This window comes from Papio anubis, chromosome 11 (genome assembly GCF_008728515.1).
Source record: "Papio anubis isolate 15944 chromosome 11, Panubis1.0, whole genome shotgun sequence".
NCBI classification, from domain to species: domain Eukaryota; kingdom Metazoa; phylum Chordata; class Mammalia; order Primates; family Cercopithecidae; genus Papio; species Papio anubis.
This window is the reverse complement of record NC_044986.1, coordinates 46,102,461-46,130,324: the sequence shown is the minus strand read 5'-3', so window position 1 is coordinate 46,130,324 and position 27,864 is coordinate 46,102,461. Positions and strand designations below refer to the sequence as shown.

Below are 27,864 nucleotides of genomic sequence, written 5' to 3'. Positions count from 1 at the left end.
GACAGCTGAAAATGTTTCTTAACTGTGTTTATATTTCCCTAGGCATGGCCCTTCCTGGTATGTACTTTAACTTTTCCAAGTAGCTAAATCATTATAATTAGATATGTTACATTAACTGGAAATGGTTAAGAACATAACTAAAAGAAAATCTACATTAACCAGTTGGAATCACTATTAGTTCATGATCCAACCAGTTATAGTGGAATAACACTGTATTTTTCTTTTGATTGGAGTCCAAACAACAGGAAATTTCTTGACCAGATGTAGCTATTGTATATGATGTAACATTTGGCTGACAAAAGTAAACTTGTTTCTAAATTATCATTGCACATTTTGTTCCTGAGTCTTTTACATTTATGATCCTCTTCCAATGACCAAATGAGGACCAATTGGTCCTCATTTAGTTTCAAAAATCTGGAAATTTTTTTTCTACGGTGTTTATAAAAGATTTTAAGTTGATGAAGAATAAATCATTGTAAACTGAATGTACCTGGTTGGATTGTGTATGATTGTACTTCATTTGTTTGCAATGTACGATTATGCATGTACTTAATTTCAAGCCATTATGATTGCTTGTTATGGAACTGGGAGTAAATATACATTTGCTGTGACTGTAAACTTCTGCATTGTACAAAAATGAAAAGGTAAAATTCTGACTATGTCATCTGTCTTTGATATTGCTTTCATCATTGTTGTTTTTCCTTTAAAAAGCCCGGTTAAGCAATAAGGAGTAATTTAGGTTTTGCATAGAAACAGTCCCAAACAACCATGAAGCAGATCTATAAGGCTAACACAGAAGGCTGGAAAATTATTGAAAGCAAAAGAAAAATCATTCCATTGAACAATAAGCTATCTCTTGGACTTACTGTGGCTAAAGAACCACAATATTCTTTTTCAAAATAAGATATACCACAATAAAATAATCAAGGCAGTTCCCACCAGAGCCAAATGAAGCACATGAAGGAAAAGGCTGAAAGCTCAAGTCAAGGTTGAAAGCCATGGGTGATGTTTCAGCACAGTTCAGGTATTACGTCTTAGAAACAGTTGGATATGTTTATGTATTGGAAAGGTTGATAAAGATGATAGGGAAACTACGGTAAATCTGTGTATACACCTGTAGTGTTGTAGCTACAGGCTTGTAAGACCAGTTGGCATTATCACTTGGCAGAACTCCTTTCATAAACATCCCACAGATTCGCTTCCTTATTGAGACAACCTGCCAAGGAGTGTTATTTAGTCATTTTAGATGAAGGTAGATTAGAGGCTACATTGGTCAGGAATCTAGTGGACAAGAGGAGGTGGCTGCAACAGTGAAACATCCCTTGGATTTCAAGGCAGAATACTTGATGGAAAAGGCAACGTTACAGACGTGTTGCAGGCAGCGCTAGGTTCTTTCAGCAACCTGCTCCATGCTTTGCTTTGCATTTTGCTTTATTTCGGCCAAGTCATTCTTTTTTTTTTTTTTTTTTTTTGAGACGGAGTCTCGCTCTGTTGCCCGGGCTGGAGTGCAGTGGCCGGATCTCAGCTCACCGCAAGCTCCGCCTCCCGGGTTTACGCTGCCTCAGCCTCCGGAGTAGCTGGGACTACAGGCTCCCGCCTAGTTTTTTGTATTTGTTTAGTACAGACGGGGTTTCACCGTGTTAGCCAGGATGGCCTCGATCTCCTGACCTCGTGATTCGCCCGTCTTGGCCTCCCAAAGTGCTGGGATTACAGGCTTGAGCCACCGCGCCCGGCAGCCAAGTCATTCTTTATCAGCAGAGGCAAATGTCATGGTCTTTCTTTCAGCAATGTCGTCAGTAAGCAATCCACAGAAAGCATGATTTCTGGTGAGAACAACAGCATTTCTGAAGGCGTTATTCTTTGTTAGCCTCTCTTCCTTTTCCTCAACTAGTCTATGCGGTGGATTTCATTATCTTCCATTAGCAACCTCCATTAACATAGTGCTTTATAGTTTGCCCCCTGCAGCAACCCACGGAGATAGATGTCATTTATTAGCCCATTTTTCCAGTGAGGAAACTGAGTTTAGAAAAGTTGAAAGACACACATAGTAAAAGGGAGAACTGCTGACTTTGAATTTAGTGTTCTCTGCAAAGGACTTAGCTGCTGTAAATGCCCAAGAACATTGAAACAAAGAGTTATTTGAATGACAAACCATTACTTTCTGCACATGGTATTATGAAAGGTCTGAAAGTATATTGCAGGATTTTATGATAGACCGGATTTTTTTATTGCCAGCAGTTGCTGTCTATTTCCGGTGACATTCTTTAGGTTCTAGTAACCTTTGGAAAGTGTTTAGAAGGTGCAAAGTGATATGCCTGGAAAGTTTAGTTTCATAGCTACTAGGGGGAATCTTATGCCCCGAAGGAATAGAACTCTAATCTTTAACTCTGTCAGAGGCCTTCTAAATGTTGCATTGAAAAGTTAGGTTTAAATGACTTCATTAATCTAGGGCACATTCCCTCAAGTCCATAAATAACTGCATTTGTTTTCTCCAGAGTTAAAAAGTTTTCTTTATTCACCTTCCTTTCATTCTCTTCTGAATCTTGAACTTGAGAACTCTCACAAAATTGTCCCTAATTTTATTTTGTGTTATATGCTTAACCATGAGCCCTCATTTTCTTACCTGTGAGTATAATTGAGAGACTAGCATATTTGTGAGGGCATCATTGTAGGAGGAACACTGTTTTCTACATTTTTTTACATTATCTAGAATCATTGAGAAATGAGATGTTTTTAGAAAGCCGAATTTTATCCCTTTAAGCCACAGACTGAAAACCAACTACACATTAACTATCTTATTTAGAAACATTTCAAAATAGTCTTACTTAAAAAAAAAAAAAAAATTATTCACTCAAAAAAAGAGAATATGTTCAATATAAAATAACTTTTAAAAATGACTCTGTCATTATTAGTTTTACCAGTTATTAAACTGGGCACTAATGTAATGGTGTCCTGAAGATGGGGAGACCTGTGGGATTGTTGGCTCACACGCTAAAGAACTCCCATAACTCTGTATTTTAGTTTCTGTGTTAGAACCTTGTATGGTCAGGGTTCTCCAGAGAAACAGAACCAACAGGATGTGTATCTGCCTATCCATCTATAGATAGATATGCATCTCTCTATATAGACATAGATATAAAAATATATGTAATATATTTAAATAAATTTATATATGCATGTACATATATTAATTTATACATATGTACATTATTTTAATTATTATAGAATCTTTTCTCTCTACATATACATCTCTATATATAACATAGATATTATATCTGAATTATATATTTCTGATATATATCTGAATAGATAACAATATATCTATATGTTATATATAGATATCTACATATTATATAGGTATATAATAAATCTCTTTTTCTCTCTCTCTCTCTACACACACACACACACACACACACACAGAAAGAGATTTATTTTAAGGAATTGGTTCATGTGATTGTGGAATCTGGCAAGTCCGAAAACTGGGAGGCTGGAGACCCTGAGAAGACCTGCGGTTCAAGTCCACAGGCTGTCTGCTGGTGTAATTCTCTCCTCTTCTGGGGAAACGAGTCTTTTTTTTTTTTGGAGACGGAATCTCTGTCCTCCAGGCTGGAGGGTAGTGGGGCGATCTTGGCTCACTGCAAGCTCCGCCTCCCGCGTTCACGCCTTTCTCCTGCCTCAGCCTCCTGAGTAGCTGGGACCATAGGCGCCCGCCACCGCGCCCGGCTAATTTTTTGTATTTTTTTAAGTAGAGACGGGGATTCACCGTGGTCTCAATCTCCTGACCTTGTGATCCGCCCGCCTCAGCCTCCCAAAGTACTGGGATTACAGGCGTGAGCCACGGCGCCCGGCCAAGTCTTTTTTTAATTAGGCCTTTGACTGATTGGATGAGGCCCACTCACATTCTGGAGGGTGCTCTCTCTACTCAAAGTCTACTGATTTAAATGTTAATCCCATCTAAAAAGTACCTCCACTGAAACATCTAGAATAATGTTTGACTAAATATCTGAGTACTGTGTCCTAGCTAAATTGATATATAACATCAACCATCACAGTTTCTGTGTGTATTTTTTCAGTAGTTTTCCTTTCTCTTCCTTTGCGGTCCAGCTGTCATTTGACATTTCTTGCTGCTGAAGATGTAGCTTCTCTGAATACCACATTCGATGCCTTCTAATTTGCTGTGCTGTATACTGAGAAATCAGAACACCCTGTTTATTTAAATTCCTCTTAAAGCAAGAGACTCAGCATAATGGTGAGAGGGGCTTAAACGCCAGAGAAAGCGCATGTGCGTTAATGACTTGATGTCATTTTTCACTCCTCTGTGTTTCTGGACAGATGATTCTCAACTGTGGTTGCGCTAGCAAGACCTGTGATTCCCAGATAAGTGAGATTACCAGTCTCTTCAAAAATATTTAGGAAAGAGGGAACAGGAGGGGGAAAAAAAAGGTGATTTTATGCCAAAGCCACCATGAATAACATCAGGACGACTGCTTGTTTGGGATACCATAGATTAGTGGGTTTGTTTTGTTTTTTTGAGACAAGGTCTTGCTCTGTCACCCAGGCTGGAGTACAGTGGAGTGATCAGGGCTCACTGCAGCCTCATACTCCTGGGCTCAAGTGAACCTCTTGCCTCAGCCTCCTGAGTAGCTGGGACTACAGGTGCATGCCAGCATGTCCAGCTAATTTTAAAAAACATGTGTATACACATATATATGTATACACACACACACACACACACACACACACACACACACTTTTTGGTAGAGATGAGGTCTTGCCATGTTACCCAGGCTGGTCACAAACTGTTGGCCTGAAGCCATCCTCCCATCTTGGCCTCCCAAAATGTTGGGATTATAGGTGTAAGCCACTGCACCTGGCTGAAAATACATTTTTACAAGTGCATGAGATGGGTACAGAAAACAGAATGAATAAGATCTAGTATTTGATAGCACAACAGGATGACTATAGTGAATAATAATTTAACTGCTGGGCGTGGTGGCTCACACCTGTAATCCCAGCACTTTGGGAGGCCAAGGTGGGTGGATCATGAGGTCAAGAGATCGAGACCATCCTGGCCAACATGGTGAAACCCCATCTCTACTAAAATACAAAAATTAGCTGGGAGTGGTGGCACATGCTTGTAGTCCCAGCTACTCGAGAGGCTGAGGCAGGAGAATAGCTTGAACCCAGGAGGCAGAGGTTGCAGTGAGCCAAGATTGTGCCACTGAACTCCAGCCGGGTGGCAGAGCAAGACTCTAAGAAATAAAAATTTTAAAAAATTAGCTGTACATTTAAAAATAACTAAGAGGATAATTGGATTTTTGTAACACAAAGGATAAATGCTTGAGGTGATGGGTACCTCATTTACCCTGATGTGATTATTATGCATTGTATTCCTGTATCAAAATATCTTATGCACCCCATAAACATATACACTGTGTACCCATGAAAGTTAAAAATTAAAGAAAAAGGTGAATGAGATATTACCCAGATTGTAGTTGATTAATATTAAAAAAGAGAAACATACAACTGTCATAAGTAACTTATTATACAAAAAATGCATACTCATTCCCATAGATTAATATCAATTATCTGATTTTTTTTCTGTCTTTTCAATTCAGTGTGTTGGTATGCAGATAGAGCCTAAACAGATAATGAAATAAAAGACTTGCTTGACATTCTTATGAGGTTCTTTTCCAAGAAAGACTAGAGAGTTTTGTTTTGGTTTGTTTTGCTAGCTTAATTTTATTTAATTGGGTTTTGGAAAACTTTAAACTCCTTACTGCATTGAGGTCAGGACTTAGATTTGAAAAGGGAACCCACAAAGAGGTGTGTCCAAAGTTAGATCAGTTTATGGAGGCCACCTCCATGATTTGAAACTCAACCCACTTTTCACATATGCTCCATTTGCTTTGGGAAGCCCTTCAAGGACTTGTCATCATGGAATCTAGAGAAACTGGTGCAGCTAACACAACTACTTGGATGTGGGTCTTAATGCTTCTTGAAGGAAATGTTTGGAAGGGGCATTGTGCACATTTGAGTCATGCTTCACGGATGATGCACCTTGTGTCTAGTTTTCATGCATCACATGGCTCTTTCCACAGATGGCGTGATCAACATGAGCATCCCCATTGTACTGCCCGTCTCTGCAGAGGATAAGACACGGCTGGAAGGTTGCAGCAAGTTTGTCCTGGCACATGGTGGGCGGAGGGTAGCTATCTTACGAGATGCTGAATTCTATGAACACAGAAAAGAGGAGCGCTGTTCCCGTGTTTGGGGGACAACATGTACAAAACACCCCCATATCAAAGTAAGTCACAAAACCTTTGGAAGGGCTTTCTTGATCTATTTCAACCGAGAAGAAAAATAACTCTTTAATTCCTTTGCAAAGGACGTAGAAAAACTGGGATTAGGTGGAAGAATGTACTTCTAAGGTAGGGTTTGCAGGCTTTGCCTTGGGAGATGTTTTTAGAAAGGTGCAAAGAAATGTCTTTCTGTTTGAGGTCTGGTCTCAATGATCTCTTGAGTCCTCAGATTCTGCAGTGGCTGGCATCCTCAGCTAAATGGAACCAGGTAAGTAATTTAGTCTGACAACATGAGTAGAGGAACAAAATCATAGCTGTAGCTATGCACAAAGACATAACTAGAGCTTGCAGCCCTGTCCATCTTGAAAATGCAGAAGGAAAATAAATATCTTCATAAAGAATGGGCCCAACCAAACACTGGAACAAGAACTCAGAGTTCATGCTCTGTGGCTAGTGAGGGGGTCAGTGATATTCTCTCAGTAAACACAAATCAGCACAGATAGTGGCAGAGTTTCCAGAGGAAAGATACACATTTTTGTCACTGGATTTTTAAAAATTTATTTTATTTATTTATTTATTTTTTGAGACGGAGTCTCGCTCTGTCGCCCAGGCTGGAGTGTGGTGGCGCGATCTCGGCTCACTGCAAGCTCCTCCTTCTGGGTTACGCCATTCTCCTGCCTCGGCTTCCCGAGTAGCTGGGACTACAGGCACCCGCCACCACGCCCAGCTAATTTTTTGTATTTTTAGTAGAGACGGGGTTTCACCGTGTTAGCCAGGATGGTCTAGATCTCCTGACCTCGTGATCCACCCGCCTCAGCCTCCCAAAGTGCTGGGATTACAGGCGTGAGCCACTGCGCCCAGTCCGTGGATATTTTTAAGATTGAAAAAAATGTGTTCATCTGATAGGATCAGGTAGGGTCTATCATGCCCAAAGGCAAAGTACACTAACTCCTCAGATTCCTTCACAGCTTCTAATTACTGTTGGTGATGGGGTGGTGTGGGGTTTTATGAAGTTGCTGGCTGTGGTTCATTTCCCACAAAGAAAAATAAGTGAAATTGAATGCTAAAACCATCCCTCATCCAAGATAAGAGCAGTAAGGTAGAAATGAAAAAAGTCATATACTACTAATTTGACTTCTCAAATATCCTCCCAGCATGTCCCTTTCAGCATGTTCACAGGAAGAGAGAGCACTGTCAGACCCAGGAGACTCTAAAAAGCCTGGGGTTAGACAAGGCATGCCCTCCCTCTGGGCCTCAGTTTCTTTATTTATAAAAGGAGAGGCCAGGCTGGGCGCGGTGGCTCATGCCTGTAATCCTGGTACTTTGGGAGGCTGAGGCCAGCACATCACCTGAGGTTGGGAGTTCGAGACCAGTCTGGCCAACATGGTGATACCCTTTCTCTACTAAAAACACAGAAATTAGCTGGACGTGGTGGCAGGTGCCTGTAATCCCAGCTACTTGGGAGGCTGAGGCACAAGAATTGCTTGAACCCAGGAGACAGAGGTTGCAGTGAGCCAAGCTGCCACTGCACTCTAGCCTGGGTGACAGAGTGAGCAAGACGTGGTCTCAAAAAAAAAAAAAGAGAGAGAGGCCAGACTCAAAATAACTGTAAGATCTCTTCCAGCCTCATGGCCCTGTCAAAAGATAGGGCTTCTTTTGGCCTTCGTTTTTGTTACAAAATGTTCCAAAATAGGAAAGGCCTTTTTAAGGTCCCTGTTTGTGGCCTCTGAAGGCCTCCTCTATCTGAACACAAAAGTCAACGGCAAGCAAAGCAGCTTTTTAATTTATTTATTTATTTTAAAAAAATTATTATTGTTTTTTGAGATGGAGTCTTGCTCTGTCACAATCATATAGGTTTGGGATTTTATCTTTACTCAGTGACTGAAAGAATAGCAGTCATTTGGTTATGGTTATGTCAACTCAGATATTTCTACCTTTTGGGTCTGATATTCACATACATAGGACTAGCACTAAAAAAACCTGAAGAGTTTCTTAAGTGATTACAGGCATAGCTCGTTTTACTACGCTTCACTTTATCGTGCTTCACAGATTTTGCTTTTCTTTATTTCTTTTCTTTTTTTTTTTTTTTTTTTTTTTAACAAATTGAAGGTTTGTGTCAAACCTGCTCTGAGTCTGTGAGTGCCATCTTCCCAGCAACACGTGCTCATTTTGTGCCTCTGTGTCACATTTTGGTGATTCTTATTATATTTTAGATTTCTTCATTATTGTTATGATCTGTTCTGGTGATCTACGATTACTGATCTTTGATGTTACTATTGTAATTGTTTTGGGGCACCACAAATTGCACCCATATGATGGCAAACTTAATTGATAAATGTTGTGTGTGTTCTGCCTTCTCCACTCACTGGCCGTTCCCCCATCTCTCTCCCTCTCCTTGGAACTCCCTATTCCCTGAGATCCATCAGTATTTGAATTAGGCCAATTAATAACCCTGCAGTGGCCTCTAAGTGTTCGAGTGAAAGGAAGACTCACACATCTCTCACTTTAAGTCAAACCTGGAAATGATTGAGCTTAGTGAGGAAGGCACGTAGAAAGTTGAAATAGGGCTCAGGCGTGGTGGCTCACACTTGTAATCCCAGCACTTTGGGAGGCCAAGGCTGGCAGATCACCTGAAGTCAGGAGTTCGAGACCAGCCTGACCAACATGGAGAAACCCCATCTCTACTAAAAATACAAAATTAGCTGGGCATGGTGGTGCATGCATGTAATCCCAGCTACTCGGGAGCTTGAGGCAGGCGAATCGCTTGAACTCAGGAGGCAGAGGTTGCCGTGGGCCGAGATAGCGCCATTGCACTCCAGCCTGGCAACAAGAGTGATACTCCATCTCAAAAAAAAAAAAAAGAAAGAAATTTGAAATAGGCCTCCTGGGCCAGTTAGCCAAGTTGTAAATGCAAAGGAAAAGTTATTGGAGAAAATTACACACAGTGAGCAAGCAAATGATAAGGAAGCAAAGCAACCTTATTGCCAATGTAGGGGTCATGGGAAAACTTCCTCTTCGCCCCCTGAAGTTTTGCTGAAAAGGCAACCAACAAAAGGCAGGTTAATAAGAAAAGGCATCCAGATTTATTAGTGCACACAGGGGGAAAATCGCAGAGTGATTACTCCTTACCCCTGATGGGGTAGAGAAGCTTGTATACCATCCTGAGATTATAGAAAAAATGAGGGCTCAGAGGATGGCCAAAACCAGGTTATGGCAGTAAATTAGGTTATGCTGGTAAGACAGGTTATGGGAGGGAGAGAAGGCCTGGGTAGCAAAGATGGTCGTGTTATATAGATGACATGAAATTTTAAAGGTAAATGTTTCTTTCAGACCTTTAAATGTGTCAGAGTCTCAGTTAATGTTTCCTAGACCCAGCAAGGGAAGGCCCTTAGAGAGAGCCTGGCTGTATCAATGTAGATTTTCTCTTCAAATGCAAATGTCCCCCACAAAAGGCAGATTTTTAGCTATTTTTGTATTTTCCAGCCCTTCTGAATAGCCATCTTAAACTATGTCAAGGAAATATATTTTGAGGTAAAGTATTTTGGTTTCCTTAACAGATATGGAGAAGGTTTGAGTGGTCTTGCCCAACTAGCTACAACATTCCCTTAAGCCAAAACACCTAATTCAGAGCAAAGCCCTAACTCTCTTCAGTTCTATGAAGGTTGAGAGAGGTGAGAAAGCTGCAGAAGAAAAGTTGGACGCTAGCAGAGGTTGGTTCAAGGAGTTTAAGGAAAAAATCCATCTCCATAACGTAAAAGTACAAGGTGAAGCAGCAAGTGCTGATGTAGGAGCTGCAGCAGGTTACCCAGAAGATCTAGCTAAGATCATTGATGAAGGTGGCTACACTAACAACAGATTTTCAGTGTGGAAGAAACAGCCTTCTATTGGAAGAAGATGCCACCTAGGATTTTCAGAGCTAGAGAAGAGAAGTCAATGCCTGGCTTCAAAGCTTCAAAGGACAGGCTAACTCTCCTGTTAGGAGCTAGTATAGCTGGTGACTTTAAGTTGAAGCCAGTGCTCACTGGCCATTCTGAAAATCCTAGGGTCCTTAAGGATTATGCTGAATTTACTCTTCTTGTTCTCTATAAATGGAAAAACAAGGCCTGGATGATAGCACATCTGTTTATAGCATGATTTACTGAATATTTTAAGCCCACTATTGAGACCGACTGCTCAAAAAAAGGTTCATTTCAAAATATCACTGCTAATTGACAGTGCACCTAGTTACCCAAGAACTCTGAGGAAGATGTACAAGGAGATTAATTTGTTTTCATGCATAACACCATCCATTCTGCAGCCCACGGATCAAATAGTAATTTCAACTTTCAGGTCTTATTGTTTAAGAAATACATTTTGTAAGGGTATAGCTGCTCTAGATGGTGATTTCTCAGATGGATGTGGGCAGAGTAAACTGAAAAACTCCTGGAAGGGATTCACCTTTCTGGATGCCATTAAGAACATTTGCGATTCGTGGGAAGAGGTTAAACTATTGACGTTAATGGGAGTTTGAAAGAAGTTGATTTCATCCTTCATGGATGACTTTGAGGGATTCAAGACTTCAGTGGAGGAAGTAACTGCAGATGTGGTGGAAATAGCAAGAGAACTAGAATTAGAAGTGGAGCCTGAAGAAGTGACTGAATTGTTGCAATCTCATGATAGAACTTGAAAGGATGAGGAGTTGCTTCCTATGGATGAGCAAATAAATTGTTTTTTTGAGATGGAATCTACTCCTGGTGACGATGCTTTTGAAATGGCAATAAAGTATTTAGAATATTATGTAAGCTTAGTTGATAAAATAGTGGCAACCTTTGAGAGGATTGACTCCAATTTTGAAGGAATTTCTACCATGGGTAAAATGCTATCAAACAGCATCTCATGCTACAGAGAGTCAGTTGATCTGACAAACTTCATTGTTGTCTTATTTTAATAAATTGCCACAGCCACCCCAGACTTCAGCAACTATCACCCTTATTTGTCAGCAGCCATTAACACAAGGTAAAATCCTCCACCAGGAGAACGATTACAACTCTTTGAAGGCTCAGAGGATCATTAATATTTTTAGCAAAAAGATATTTTTAAATTAAGATAGGCTAGGCGTGGTGGCTCACCCTGTAATCCCAACACTTTGGGAGGCCGATTGTTTCAGCCCAGGAGTTTGAGATCAGCCTTGGCAACATGGCGAAACCCTCTCCCTACTAAAAATACAAAAAACTAGCTGGGCATGGTGGTGCGCACCTGTAGTACCAGCTACTCAGGAGGCTGAGGTGGGAGGATCACCTGAGCCTGGGAAGTCAAGGCTGCAGTGAGCTGTGATTGCATCAGTGCACTCCAACCTGGCTTATAGGAGTGAGACCCTTTCTCAAAAAAAAAAAAAAAAGAAGAAAGTTTAGATGTATTACATTTTAAAGACAATGCCATTGCACACTTAATAGACTATGGTATCGTGTAAACATAACTTTTAAAATGCACTGGGAAACCAAAAAATTTGTGTGACTTCCTTTATTACAATATCCACTTTATTGCAGTAGTCTGGAACTGAACCTGCAGTGTCTCTCAGGTATGCCCGTATTTTTTTCATCATTCCTTACAATGTATGCTGGCAGATGGAACTCAGAATTTTAGGATTTCTTAGAAGCCAGGGAGAATGGTGGCATGACTTGTGGCTTTGACAATATTTTCAGTGACTCTGTACCTTCAGGTTATTAGAGGGACTCAATAAACATTCCCAGGGAGCTAATGGTGAGAAATGAGCTTTGGATAACCAGAGAGAGAAAGCCACTCACTCTGTAGACATTTTGTGCAAAAGTGAGAGAGATTGATGAAGATTGTTGAAGATTGTTGCATGTACCAAACACACAAGTTTTATTGGCAAAATAATTCTTTTCGTTGTGTCCTTTTTTTAGCACTCTGAAACCCACAAAAACACTTTAACACTGGTTTTTAGAACCCCACAGCTTCCAAAAGTAATTACTTCCAAAAGTATAATCCTGGGCCTTATTCTATTTCCATGTGGCACTGGGAATGATATTTGCAAGGAAAATAGAGTCACTAAGAAATGGTCGGCCTTCGTTACAGAGCTTATCACCAACGTCATTCTTGACCTTCCATTCAAGGCATCCAACCCTCTGTTTGGTGTCACTAAATATAGAACCATGTGCCATGCGTTCAGATGAAATTATCACGAGGAGCAGGTGAAACTTGTAAAACTAATGCTTGCTGGGGCTTTGTTGCCTTTCATCCATGGCTCCCAAATATTTGTCAAGTAGTAATTATTTTTCACAGTGCTCTTGGTGAGGTAACTAAGAATCATCACTCCTGTTTTGCACTGTACATTTTCTTGTACAAACCAAGAGAACAGAATGTGACTTCTCAATGAAAGACAGGAAGGAGAGTTTATAGCCTTTAGCTCCATAATGAAAACCATATGGTAAGTTACATCAACAGAATCACCTGAGGAGCTTTACGAATCACCCATGACTGGATCCCATCCTCACAGATTTCTCATTTAATTGGCTTTGAGTCACATCTGATTATTGAGGGGTAGGTAGTTAAAGCTGCCCATGATTCTAATGTGCTGTGAAGGTTGAAACTATTGAGTTAAATAATTGTTTGGAGCTATTTTCTTTATGGCTCCTCCTGCATATATCCTGCAAGTGCCTCAAACTCAACATGTTTAACCTCCCCCCAAGCTTGTTCCCCCTACTATGTCTCCTATCTTAGTGACAGCTTCACCATCCAAATGGTGGCCTGTGACCAAAACCTGGATGCCATTCTTGCTTCTCTCTTCTCCCCTCGTCCATTCAGTCACCAAGTCCTGCCAAATGTAGCTTTCAGGTATTGCTTGAATTCATTCACTCCTCTTCTATTCCATCTTGGGTCAGTACATTTCAATTCTTCCCTTTCTCTTTTCTTACTCCCCCCTAATTTCCCACTCTTTAGCTAGAGTGAATTATTCAACCTTTCTTTGGAAACCCCTTTATTAAGATACAATTTACCGCAAAGCCTCTTGCCACCACCAGCCAATACATTCCCTCGTCCAGTCCTTCCAGAGCTGGTCATTCGATCATGCTCTCTCTGACTTTTGCACATACTCATCCTTCAACCTGGCACACTGTTTCTTCCACCTCTGCCTCCAGACCTTATTACCTCCTTTCAGAAGTCAGCGCTGACTCCCATGACACATGAGCATGACTGAGTGCCCCTTCTTTGTCCTCCCAGAGTAATTTGGACTTGCCGCTTTCATACCTGTGATAGGTGAAACTGAAATGTCAACATGGGGGCCACTGATGAGAGGCAGTGAGCATGGTGGTGAGAAGAATCTGGTTTGCAGGAGTCTGAGATTTGGGTCTTGGCTTTGATATGAAAGTTCTGTGCATTTGAACTCTGCCACTTCCCCTCTGTAAAAGTGCCTTCTCTTCTGAAAATGAGGACATTAAATCTACGTCACCTCCAGGTTCCTTAAAGCCCCAGATTCTGTGACTATGATTGATATCACAGATATGAATGTGTGTGTGTGTGTATATATATATACACGAGGAGTATATGTGTGTGTATGTGTGTGTGTATATATATTCTCCTCTTGTATGCATTAGTTTTTCTTCTCTTTGATTCTGTTCTCTGCACTCTTTCATCATGACCTTATCTTCCTGAACCCACCATTTCCTTCCTTCTTTCTGGTTACTTTCACTTCTCTCTGCTCCCTTTTTGCATTCTTTGTCACCTTCCCACCCTCAGCTGCTCCTCCTTTTCCAAATAGTGCATTCCCTCATCTCCAGATTTGCTTTTGAGTCTTCCTCTTCTTGGCCTCTTTGAGCCTATTTATAATAGCTTTCTTAGTCTTTACCTCAGTGGTTGAGCTTATCCTCTCCTTTATGCATTCTTGTGTGTAATTTTGAGCCCAGTTCCCTATTTGCTACTTCACTGGGCTGCTGAAACCTGCTCCTCATTCCTTTTCATGCATCCAGTTCTGCAAATCCTCTAGCTGCGGCCCTGCTGCTGTCTTTGGCAGGAAGCTTGAAAGGGGCTGGGAACTTCTAGGCCACAAAGCCCTGGGAAATTAAGCAGAGCCTCTGGATCTCCCTTCCTGACAGCTGTACACAGTTCTGGTGATAATTGGGCCACCTTAGGGATAGAGATGCACCTTGTCCCTCCCCATCCCAGAAATGCCAAACTCATTGTTTTAATGTTTCTCTTCAAACAGAAAGGTTTTTAGGCTGGATGCTGGATGAATTTGGTTTGATGCCCTCTTCACCAGTAGATAGAGCAATATAGGGTGGACCCCTAGTGTCCAGAATAAATGACTGCATCCTCAGGGGGGTTGGTGGTCAACTCTCAAAATTGTGTTGTGTTCAACTCTAAGCAATGAGGAGAAAGTATATGTATAGGTATGGATATTTGAAAATATTCTTGAATTATTTCAAGAGGCCATGAAAACACATACAAAAACCTCGCATAATTGCCTTCTGTCTACCCCAGGGTTTCTCAGCCTCAGCACTGTTGACAGTTTGGACTAGATAATCCTTCATTGAGAGGGCAGTTCTGTGCAATGTAGGGTATTTAGTGGCATCTCTAGCCTCTGTTCACTACTAGATGCCAATAGCACTTCAGTTGTCACAGTCAAAATTATCTTCAGATGTCAAATGTTACCAGGAGTGACTAAATCAGCCTCTGTTTAGAACCACTGCTCTATCCCAATACTCCACTCCCTGAACCTCTCTGGAATGCAGGTCATAGTAAACCCCAATATCTGGTCATAACGGGGATGTGAACCAGGTCCACCATCACTATCTTCGTGTCTTCCTACTAGGTGTTTCAAATCAGCTTTCTCTCACTCATTCTTGCCTCCCTCTTCTCTGTAACATTTCAGGTAACCAAGTTGTGTTTGGAAAGTGGTGAAAGGTCTATGGGGTTTGATTAGGGGAAGGATTGTAGAACCATTACATGTTTGAGGAGTAAGATTGGCTGTAAGTATGTAAGTATTTGTGTCAGTGACTACGAGAGACACACCTCTGTAACTGATTATACTTCAATACCAGATGGAAAATATTTAAACTTATAGGAAAAAAACAAAGATTGCTATGTTTTCCTTTTCTTTTTTCTTTCCTTTTCCTTTTTTTTTTTTTTTTTTTGAGACAGAGTCTCGCTCTGTTGCCAAGGCTGGAGTGCAGTGGCACAATCCCAGCTCACTGCAACCCTCCACCTTCCAGGTTCAAGTGATTCTCCTGCCTCAGCCTCCTGAGTAGCTGGGATTACAGGTGCCTGCCACCACACCCGGCTATTTTTTGTATTTTTAGTAGAGACGGGGTTTCACTATATTGGCCAGGCTGGTCTGAACTCCTGACTTCGTGATCCGCCCACGTCAGCCTCTCAAAGTACTGGGATTATGGGAGTGAGCCACCGTGCGCAGCCATATTTTTCTTTTTCATTGGTTTAACCATTCTTCAACCCTGGCTCACCCCTAATATTTGTGGGGTCCAGAGCAAGAATACAAATGGAGATCCATACATCATATTTAAAAGTTACATGTATAACTAACAAACTGCTAAATAAAATATGTTCGATCCTTCTACTTTGACAACTGTGCCTTGATCACAAACTGGAAAGCCAGGTTCAAATATAGACTTCTGGGCTCTGCATCAGAATATGGTAGTGTGTGGAGAGTTGGCCCTTGGCCTTTCACCAACTCTCCCTCTCCTTCTATGCTTGGCCTCTTCCTGTGCTATGTGGGTCCTCTGGATTGATTTGTGGGCACCCCAGGCTGCATGGCTGAGCTCTCTCCACAACCTCCACAGACCCTCCCTGCTTGGCCCGCCTTCAGAACTAGGGCTGCTCTGAGTGTGTGGTCCACCCTAGAAAGACAGGTTGGGAGATGAAGCTCTTCTAGGCCCTAGCAGCAAGCTCAGAGTTGATTGGGCAGGAAATTCTAGAGTTCTGGGTACCCAGACTGTGATCAAAAGAGTAGGTGATGACTCTGGGTGGGTCTTCCCACCAAGGGTCTTCTTGCCTTTATGGGATGGACACAACAAAAGGGGGCCAGAATTGGGCCATCTAATGTGTGGGACACCATGAAGGTGGTTCTCCTAGAGGTCTCCAGGTGCTCTTCACACCTACCTTTCCTGAAGTCACATTTTCAGCTGAGACTGGGAATAGAAAAGTGATTGCTAGTAACCTCAGTGAAATCCTCAGTGAGTTAAAGAAATGGTGGTTCCTCTAAAAAAAAAAATTAGGGTAAAAAACAGAACATAAAATTTATCATCTTAACCTTTTGTAAATGTGCAACTCAGTAATGTTAAGTGTATTCACATTGTTGTGAACCAAATCTCCAGAACTTTGTCATCTTGCAAAATGGAAGCTCTATACCCATTAAACAACTCCCCAGTCAGCCATGGTGGCTCACACTTGTAATCCCAACACTTTGGAAGGCACAAGTTGGAGGATTGCTTGAGCCCTCCTCCCTAGGAGGAGTTTGAGACCTACCTAGTTATCATAGTAAGACCCTGTCTCTACAAAAAAAAATTAAAAATTAGCCAGTTGTGGTGGCATGCTTGTAGTCCCAGCTACTTGGGAGGTTGAAGTGGGAGAACTGCATAAGCCCCAGAGGTAGAGGCTGCAGTGAGCTACTGCATCCCAGCCTGGGTGACAGAGCGAGATCTGTCTCAAACCAAAACAAAAATAAAAGCAACTCCCCTATTCTTCCTTCCTCCAGCCCCTGGTAACTACCATTCCACTCTCTGTCTCTATGAATTCGACTACTTTAGATACCTCATATAAGTGGAATCATGTAATATTTGCTTTTTTGTGACTGGCTTATTTCACTTAGCATAATGTCCTCAAGGTTCAGCCACGTTATAGCATGTGACAGGATTTCCTTCCTTTTAAAGGATGAATGATATTCCCTTTGTATGTATATACCACATTTTATTTACCCATTCATCCATCTATGGACATTTGGGTTGCTTCCACCTCTTGGCTATTTGAATAGTGCTGCTATGAACATGAGTATACAAGTATTTCTTCAAGACCCTTTCATTTCCTTTTTTTTTTTTTTTTGAGACGGAGTCTTGCTCTGTCACCCAGGCTGGAGTGCAGTGGCTGGATCTCAGCTCACTGCAATCTCCGCCTCCCAGGTTTACGCCATTCTCCTGCCTCAGCCTCCCGAGTAGCTGGGACTACAGGCACCCGCCACCTCGCCCGGCTAGGTTTTTTTTTTTTTTGTATTTTTCAGTAGAGACGGGGTTTCACCATGTTAGCCGGGATCGTCTCTCAATCTCCTGACCTCGTGATCCGCCCGTCTCGGCCTCCCAAAGTGCTGGGATTACAGGCTTGAGCCACCGCGCCCGGCCCTTTCATTTCCTTTGAATATATACCCGTAAGTAGGATTGCTGGATCATACGGTAGTTCCATTTTTAATTCACTGAGGAACCTCCATACTGTTTTTGATAGTGGTTGCACCTTTTACAATCCCACTAACAGTGTACAAGGGTTCCAATTTTTATTTTTCTATATCCTCGCCAACACCAACACTTGTTATTTTTCTCTTTTCTGTATGTGTGTGTGTGTGTGTGTGTGTGAGAGAGAGAGACAGGGTCTCTGTCACCCAGGCTGAAATGCAGTGACACAATCATGGCTCACTGCAGCCTCAACCTTCCCAGGCTCAGGTGATCCTCCCACCTCAGCCTCCCGAGGAGCTGGGACTACAGGCATGCACGACCACGCCAGGCTAATTTTTATATTTTATGCAGAGATGGGGCTTTACCATGTTGCCCAGGCTGGTCTCAAACTCTGGGCTTAAACAATCCACCTGCCGTGAGCCAATCCACAGTGGCTCATGATTACAGGTGTGAGCCACTGTGCCCAGACATTTTCTGTTTTTTTAATAGTAGCCATCCTAATGGATGGGAGATGATATCTCATTGTGGTTTTGATTTGTATTTCTCATAATTAATGATGCTGAGCATCTTACATGCTTTTGACCATTTGTAGATCATCTCAAGGTATATCTATTCAAGTCTTTTGCCCATTTCTTAATTGGGTTAATTTTTTTGTCATTGAGTTGTAGGAGTTTTTATATATTCTGGGTATTAACCCCTTATCAGAAAATATGATTTTCAAATATTTTCTCACTTTCTATAGGTTGCTTTTTCACTGTTACGTTCTTTGATGCACATATGTTTGAAGTAGTTGCAATTTTTTTTTTTTTTGCTTTTTTTGCTCATGTTTTTGATGTCATGTCTAATAAATCATTTTCAACTCCAATATCATAAAGCTTTTTCGCTTCTATTTTTTGTAAGAGTTTAAAAGCTTTAGGTCTTACTTTTAGGTCTTTCATCCATTTTGAGTTAAATTTTGTATATGATGTAAGGTAAGGGTCCAACTTCATTCCTTTGCATGTGGATATCCAGTTTTGCCAACATTATTTGTTGTAGAGACTGTTCTTTCCCCCATTCAGTGGTCCTGGTACCCTTGTCAAAGATTATTTTTAAAAAATAGGGTTTAGCTAATAGTCTACGTTTAGCCTTACAAGTGAATTTAGCTACATTTTGCTGCTCTTTGGAGATTTCCTTTTGTTTTAAAATCAGATGTAATTGAAGAAGGCTGCTTCTTTTGAGAATTTCCATAGAAATTGTGCTCAACAATAATTAACCAGTAGAAAACAAGCTGTCTGATTTTTTCCCCCAGGGTCTCTAATTTAGGTCTTTATTGGAAATAGTCTAAGATACATCAGACTGTATTAGGAATGTACTAGCAGCAGTTCTCAAGTACGGTTTACAAAACTGAGGGTTCCCAAGATCTTTCTAGAGAATCCCCAAGCTCAAAACTGTGTTCATAATACTAAGACATTCTTTGCCTTTTTCTCTGTATTGACATTTGAATTGCTGGTACAAAAGCAATAGTGGCTAAAACTGCTGTCACTTTAGACTCGAGACAATGACAACTATATCCATAGTCACTGTACTATTCATCATCATGCACTTGCAATAAAAGCAATGCTAGCTTCACCTAAGACTGTTCTTGATGAAGCTGTAAAAGTGATGATTAAATCTTGGCCCTTGAGTCCACATCTTTTTAATATTCCATTACAAAAGAGGAAGTACACATTAAAGTACTTCTGCTACATATACCAATGTACAATGGTTGTCTTAAGGAAAAGTACTTGTACAATGGTTTGTGCTACAAGCAATACTGGCCACTATTTTTTTTTTTTTCATGGATCATCATGTTTACTTGAAAGCATGAGTGATAAACTATGGTTATTCAGGTATGACTATTTGGTAGATATTTTTCAAACTGAACAAAGTGAACCTGATAATTCAAGGAAAACAGCTGAGAGTATTCATTGCCAATGATAAATCTTGAAATTTCAAGCAAAAAATTTTTGGAAAATTTTTATTCACCACCATAAGGTTGGCAGATTCCTAGTACTTAGAAAACTTTTTGATGAGACTAGTAATGATATTAACACTTGTGTGTTTAAAAATCCTGTAATAAAATATGTCAACATTTGGAAGACTTACAAACTCAGTGAACTAATAGTTTCTAATTCCAATATATAATATTGCAAAATCATTCATGGGTAAATGATGAATCCAAAGCACAATGGATTTTTAATGTAACAGAGTATGAAAAGTGCATTAATATGACTTCAGATTCCACAGTGCAACTTAAACCTTTAAGAAATTGACACTTGTTGAGTTTGGGTGTAGTATCAAATAAGAATATCCACAATTGTGCAAAAGGGCTATCCAAATCCTCTTCCCTTTTCTAGCTACCTACCTATAGTTGGACTTCCTTTTTATACTTCAGCCAAAACAATATATTACTACAGATTAAACGTAGACATAGATATGAGAATCCAGCTGTCTTCTATTAAGTCAGATATTAAAAAGATTGCAAATATGTAAAACAATACCATACTTCCTACATTTGGGGAGGAAAATGCTTATTTTTCACTAAAAATGTTTTATATGTTAACAGGCAGTAGTTTGATTAATGTTAGCTTTAGATGTATTGGTAAATATTTTTAAATGTTCTCAGTTTAAATTTCTAATATGAAAAGTAATGATAGCTATAACCCACATAAACAAAAGCTCATGGTGGAGGGGGGTACTCAATAATTTTTTAAGAGCATAAAGGGGCCGGGCGCGGTGGCTCAAGCCTGTAATCCCAGCACTTTGGGAGGCCGAGACGGGTGGATCACGAGGTCAGAAGATCGAGACCATCCTGGCTAACACGGTGAAACCCCATCTCTACTAAAAAATACAAAAAACTAGCCGGGCGAGGTGGCGGGCGCCTGTAGTCCCAGCTACTCAGGAGGCTGAGGCAGGAGAATGGCGTAAACCTGGGAGGTGGAGCTTGCAGTGAGCTGAGATCCGGCCACTGCACTTCAGCCTGGGCGACAGAGCAAGACTCCGTCTCAAAAAAAAAAAAAAAAAAAAAAAAAAAGAGCATAAAGGGTTCTAGAGACCAAAAAGTTTGAGAAATACTGTGCCAGAAATACTGAAGAACTGAAGGCAGTTCTTTAACTGTAACCTGAGATTGGTCTAAAAGGAGAAAATTTTTCAGATAAAATAGAAATCACAATTAATCATTAGCAATCATAACAATATTCTTTCTAGATGGTAATGGAAAGTGGGGACTGGTTGGTTGGTGGAGACCTTCAGGTGCTGGAGAAAATAAGTTGGAATGATGGGCTGGACCAATACCGTCTGACACCTCTGGAGCTCAAACAGAAATGTAAAGAAATGAATGCTGGTATGTAAGTTGGCCTTAGTGCATTTTATTTATTTATTTATTTATTTATTTATTTATTGAGATGGTGTCTTGCTCTGTCACCCAGGCTGGAGTGCAATGGCGTGATCTCAGCTCACTGCAACCTCTGCCTCCCAGGTTCAAGTAATTCTCCTGCCTCAGCCTCCTGAGTAGCTCAGATTACAGGCGCCCGCTACCACACCCAGCTAATTTTTTTATTTTTAGTAGAGATAGGGTTTCAACATGTTGGTCAGGCTGGTCTCAAATTCCTGACCTCAGGTGATCCACCTACCTCGGCCTCCCAAAGTACTGGGATTACAGGTGTGAGCCACCGCACCTGGCCCCTACTGCATTTATTAATACTCCTAACCACCTTCTGATTAAAGAATTAAGGATACCAGGAATCAGCATTTTCTTTAAAAGACAGGTCTCACCCTGTCACCCAGGCTGGAGTGCCATGGCATGACCATAGCTCACTGCAGCCTCAACCGCTTGGGCTCAAGTAATGCTCCCATCTTAACCTCACAAGTAGCTGGGACTACAAGGCACATGTCACCGTACTCTGCGAATTTTTAAATTTTTTTGCAGAAATGGGTTTCACTATGTTTCCTAGGCTGGTCTTAAACTCCTGGGCTCAAGCAATCCCCCTGCCTCAGCCTCCGAAAGTGCTGAGATCATGCCTGGCTTCAGTATTTTTATAGTTAAAAATAACCTGACAACATCTTCTGTTGGTATGTCTATAATATGGAAACAGTTTTATAAAGTTGTACTATATATTAGAACCATATATTAGAACACTATTCAACAGTTTAAAATATTCACTGATAGAGATACCTAAAGTGTATTTATTAAGTGAAAAAGCACATTGCAGAACAATATGTGCAGCATAATCATATTTTGGGGAAAAAAACAAAATATCATCATAATTCTAAAATCCCTAACCTACTTCTGTGTATAGAGGCAGAAAAGTCTCTGGCAGCACATGCCCCAAACTGCAGGTTACATTCTCTTGGGGATGGAGTTTGGATGAAAATATTTTTATTATTTATTGTATACATTTTGAAAAAGAGGGAGAAAAAGTAATAATAGGATTATTGGTGATTTTTATATTCTATTTTGGGCTCTTCTGTATTTCTCAAGTTTTTCATATTATAGACATAAAAATTATATCATTGCCAGATAAAAAAAATTAAGGCTCTCAGGAGTCCATCACTAAATGGAGTAGTTTTGGAGATTTCTTTAAAGTGAAGGCAAATTTTTTTCTGTCTTTAGATTGTTGCCCTTTGCACAGGCCCCAGAAAACGTTCCTCACAATTACTCACCTCCCTCTAGGCTCCCTGGTAGAAGAGGACTAATTAACACCCGCCCTGCCTGAGCCTTGGTGTACAGGAAAGGTCCCGGCAACACATCTTTTCATTCCTGAGTTAGGCTCCCCCTAAGCAGCTTCCTGCCTCTGCGTCTCATCCCTGTCTCAGCAATCTGGTATTGGTTAGCATTGGATTAACACCTCTTAAAGACCCACCTGTATTCTCCAGCTGATTATCAAAAGCCAGTGGATAGGCTGGGTGCAGTGGCTCACGCCTGTAATCCCAGCACTTTGGGAGGCTGAGGCAGGTGGATCACTTGAGGTCAGGAGTTCGAAATGAGTCTGGCCAACATGGTGAAACCCTGAGTCTACTAAAAATACAAAAATTAGATGCGTGTGGTGGCACACGCCTGTAATCCCAGCTACTCGGGAGGCTGAGGCAGGAGAATCACTTGAATCCTGGAGGCGGAGGTTGCAGTGACCCGAGATCGCTCACTGCACTCCAAGCCTGGGCGACAGAGTGAGACTGTTTCTCAAAAAAAAAAAAAAAAAAAAAAAAGCCAGTGGATAATGAATGCACGAAACAATAAACATGGTTGTGTCCTTTCTGTTCTTGTGGAGAAATGATACCATGTGCTTCTGTGACCTTCCTTCTTCTGCTTTCCTTTCCCAGATGCGGTGTTTGCATTCCAGTTGCGCAATCCTGTCCACAATGGCCATGCTTTGTTGATGCAGGACACTCGCCGCAGGCTCCTAGAGAGGGGCTACAAGCACCCGGTCCTCCTGCTACACCCTCTGGGGGGCTGGACCAAAGATGACGATGTGCCTCTGGACTGGCGGATGAAGCAGCACGCGGCTGTGCTCGAGGAAGGGGTCCTGGATCCCAAGTCAACCATTGTTGCCATCTTTCCGTCTCCCATGTTATATGCTGGCCCTACAGAGGTGAGTAATTCCCAGAGCTGGGCTTTGAGAGTCAGAAATTCAGACTCAAACTTTACATAGAAGAGTAAATGAGTCTCTGGGATCCTTTCTGCTTCCTCATAAGCAGATTCTGGAATGTTCTGGTGTCTCTTCTTTATCCAGCTTCATTATGTTTCCACTCAGTATTTGAAAAATGCTAGAAGGCCGGGCACAGTGGCTCACACCTATAATCCCAGCACTTTGAGAGGCCAAGGCGGGCAGATCACAAGGTCAGGAGTTCGAGACCAGCCTGACCAACATGATGAAACCCCATCTCTACTAAAAATACAATTAGCCGGTGTGGTGGTGTGCCCCTGTAATTGCAACTACTCGGAAAGCTGAGGCAGGAGAATCACTTGAACCTGGGTGGCAGAGGTTGCAGTGAGCCGAGATCACACCACTGCACTCCAGCCTGGGCAACAGAGCAAAACTCCGTCTCAAAAAAAAAAAAAGAAAAAAAGAAAAATGCTAGAAACATCAAATCAAACCTGTTTTACATTGCCTTTGAGAATATGGAAGTTGGCCAGTGAAAGAGGTGGCTAATGAAACTTAACTGGGTTATAGGGCAAGTTGTATCTAACCTAATATTCAATTTCAGAAGTTCCAGTTACTCACCATGCCCTGTGAGCTTCATTAGGAGAGGATATCTTTAAAAGATAAATGTCTCCCTTTTATCATAACACAGTGAGCTTATCAAACAGATTTTCTTTGTCCCACTGCACCACCACTGTAGTGGATCTGAATGAGTTTGCCGAAAGTATGATGAATAGAAAGGGTCTCAACCCTTTCGAATGCCCCAAACTGAGTTTAATGAATTAATTCTCTTCAATCAGATCAAAGTTCCAGGCCCCTACCTCTCCTTTCCATCCTTTGTGTTGCTATCTGGGCTTTAAAGAGGGCAAGTGTTCCGTTGCACTGAAATCAGCATCTGCATGTGGAAGGTAATTAGCTCATTAACGGCAATCAGATAATGAGATATTGGAGTTTGTAATTTCCTTTAAACTGCAATTTATTGTGAATAGGGAGGCACTGGAAAGTAAAATCCGTACAGTTCTGTAGAATACTAAGATTTAAGTGTTCTTGTCCTGCTAGCCTGTTTGGAGATGAAGAAATACAACCTTGAGTTATGAGGGAGGAAGCCTACCTTTAGAGCTCCTACCCTACCTAACATAACAAAGCATGACGAGTGGATGGAGTCTTAGAACCTCAGTGATTTTCTTGCAATTCTTAGTTGACTCACATTACTGAATTACTTTTAAAGCAGAATAAAGGTGTCTCCATAAACCATGACCCACAGATTTAACCCATAATGACCAGCATGTCCCTTATGTGACATTTCCTAGGTCCAGTGGCACTGCAGGTCCCGGATGATTGCAGGGGCCAATTTCTACATTGTGGGCAGGGACCCTGCAGGAATGCCCCATCCTGAAACCAAGAAGGATCTGTATGAACCCACTCATGGGGGCAAGGTCTTGAGCATGGCCCCTGGCCTCACCTCTGTGGAAATCATTCCATTCCGAGTGGCTGCCTACAACAAAGCCAAAAAAGCCATGGACTTCTATGATCCAGCAAGGTAGGTTTTCAGGGGAAAATTCTTTTATCAACATCTGTATAATAGAAATGATGAGGCAGAATTTGGGCCCTTTGAAAAACTCTCCAGTGCACTGCCACATGCTCCCAAGTGGACTGAGTCCCTTGAGAGTCAGGATGTGGTCTTATACATTTTGTCCCCTAAAGTTGTACTACAGTCTTTTGCATATAGTAGATGATCCATAAATATTTCTCTTTCAACATGCATTCTTGAGCATGCGCGGAGTGCCTGGCACACTAAGTGAAAAGAAGCGACACAGAGATTGCAATGAATATTTATGGCGCACTTGCTCCCCATGCTGAGGGCTCACAGAAGTGGGCAGAGAAATAGAAGACAGTCTCTGGTCTCAAGACACTTCCCAGGAACAGTATAGGTGCATGGTAAATACTGAATGGATAGCTGCCATTATTTCCCTTTTCTTCTGCAAGTTCCTGAAGATTTAGAGGAGTGCCCACTTTCAAAGATGCAGCATTTTACAGAAAGAACGTGGGTCTCAAAAACCATAACCTACTCCAGGAATCCTTAAGGCAGATATCATTTACCTACACTGAGTTCTTTGTTGCCACCCTGTAACAGGCACAATGAGTTTGACTTCATCTCAGGAACTCGTATGAGGAAGCTCGCCCGGGAAGGAGAGAATCCCCCAGACGGCTTCATGGCCCCCAAAGCATGGAAGGTCCTGACAGATTATTACAGGTCCCTGGAGAAGAACTAATGCCTTTGGCTCCAGAGTTTCTTTCTGAAGTGCTCTTTGATTACCTTTTCTATTTTTATGATTAGATGCTTTGTATTAAATTGCTTCTCAATGATGCATTTTAATCTTTTATAATGAAGTAAAAGTTGTGTCTATAATTTAAATATACACACATACACACATACACACAAAGTCAAACTGAAGACCAAATCTTATCAGGTGAAAGTAATATTCTTATACATTTCAGAATAAAATTAGCTCTATGTATTTTCTACTGCATCTGAGCAGGCAGGTCCCAGATTTCTTAAAGCTTTGACTATGTGTCTAGTTACTTGATGAAAAGTGAATATATTTTCCAGCATGTCTTGCCAACCTGCACTCTTAACAATGTCATTTATCAGTTATAAAACATATCAGATTAAGCATCCTCTTCTGTACAATTGACCAAAACAAAAAAAATTTTTTTTCTCACTCTAAAAGAGGTGTGGCTCACATCAAGATTCTTCCTGATGTTTTACTTCATGCTGTACAAAGCCTTAATGTTGTAATCATCTTACGTGTTGAAGACCTGACTGGAGAAACAAAATGTGCAATAACATGAATTTAATCTTAGAGATCTGTGCAGCCTATTTCTGTCACAAAAGTTATATTGTCTAATAAGAAGAGACGTCTTAATGGCCTCTGTGAGTAATGTAACTCCAGTTAAACGGTGACTTTTAATAGCGTACAGCGCTTTGATGAAAGGAGGTCAATGTGGCGATGTTGTGGAAAGTTATCTTTCCCGCTCTTTGCTGTGGTCATTGTGTCCTGCAGAAAGGATAGCCCTGACTGCAGCAGCAGCGTCAGCTATAACAAAAAATAATTCACACTATCAGACTAGCAAGGCACTAGAACTGGAAAGACCACAGAAAACAAAGAATCCAGCCCTTTCATCTTACAGGTGAACAAACTGTGATGATGCACATGTATGTGCTTTGTAAGCTGCTGAGCACTGTAACAAAATGTAAATTTGCCATTATTAGGAAATGCTGGTGGCAGTGAAGGAGTACCCAGGCCACTTGACTCCCAGTCTGGTGCCCTGTCTACACTAGACAACACAGGCTCTGGGTCAGATTCCCCTCAGCTGCTTAACAAAGTTCCTTGAACAGAAAGTGCTTACAAAGCTGCCTTCTTGGATGCTGAAAGGTCGAGTTTTCTGAACTCCACTGATTTTATTGCAGTTGAAGAAAAAAAAAAAAAAAAAAGCTATTCCAAAGATTTCAAGCTGTTCTGCGAACATCTTCTGATGACTTTACTTCCTAAGAGGCAATGTTTTTACTTTATGCATAATTCATTGTTGCCAAGGAATATGTGAAGAAACAGCACCTTTTAATATATAGGTCTCTCTGGAAGAGACCTAAATTGGAAAGAGAAAACTGTGATAATTTTCATATTCTCATTTTTTAAAAAATGCTAATCTTAACTAACAGTTCTTTTGAGAATGAGTTACACGCAATGGCCACAGCAGTTTGTCTTTAATAGTATAGTGCCTATACTTATGTAATCAGTTACTCACTACTGCCTTTAAAAACAATCCAGCATATTTATTGAAAACATGAGACAGGATTATAGTGCCTTAACCGAAATATTTTGTGATTAAAAATATATATATTTAAAACTGCTCTTCTGCTCTAGTACCATGCTTAGTGCAAATGATTATTTCTATGTACAACTGATGCTTGTTCTTATTTTAATAAATTTATCAGAGTGAAGGCTGAGTTTTTTCTGCCTGTAACATTGGGTGTGGGTTGATCACACAACTTAAGGGCTTTGTGACTTTGTATAACTGGAGTGAGACAGCAGCAACTCTCTTGAACATCATAAGTGAGACTATTTACCCTTACTCATGTCTTTTCTTTCTTTTTTTTTTTTTTTTTTTAAACTGAGTCTTGCTCTGTCTCCCAGGCTGGAGTGCAGTGGCACGATCTCGGCTCACTGCAACCTCCACCTCCTGGATTCAAGCAATTCACCTGCCTCAGCCTCCTGAGTAGCTGGGATTACAGGTGCACACCACCACGCCCGGCTAATTTTTGTATTTTTAGTAGAAACAGGGTTTCACCATGTTGGCCAGGCTGTTCTTGAACTTCTGACCTTGTGATCCACCTGCCTCAGCCTCCCAAAGTGCTGGGATTACAGGCCCACCACACCCTTTTTTTTTTTGAGACAATCTCACTCTGTCACCCAGGCTGGAGTGCAGTGGCACAATCTTGGCTCACTGCAACCT

At 41.1% G+C, this 27,864-nt stretch overlaps 1 protein-coding gene across 1 annotated transcript in view; it reads left to right on the top strand.

Moving 5' to 3' along the window:
* PAPSS2 (3'-phosphoadenosine 5'-phosphosulfate synthase 2) overlaps window positions 1–27,352 on the top strand; it is a 36,102-nt gene extending 8,750 nt beyond the window's left edge. Inside the window, exons 6-11 of the mRNA XM_031651924.1 lie at window positions 43–57; window positions 6,102–6,307; window positions 20,918–21,053; window positions 23,030–23,298; window positions 24,660–24,889; window positions 25,484–27,352. Coding sequence (XP_031507784.1) covers window positions 43–57; window positions 6,102–6,307; window positions 20,918–21,053; window positions 23,030–23,298; window positions 24,660–24,889; window positions 25,484–25,622 — 995 coding nt within the window. The 3' untranslated portion in view covers window positions 25,623–27,352. The remainder of the gene's footprint in view (window positions 1–42; window positions 58–6,101; window positions 6,308–20,917; window positions 21,054–23,029; window positions 23,299–24,659; window positions 24,890–25,483) is intronic.
* The last annotated feature ends 512 nt before the right edge of the window (window positions 27,353–27,864 follow it).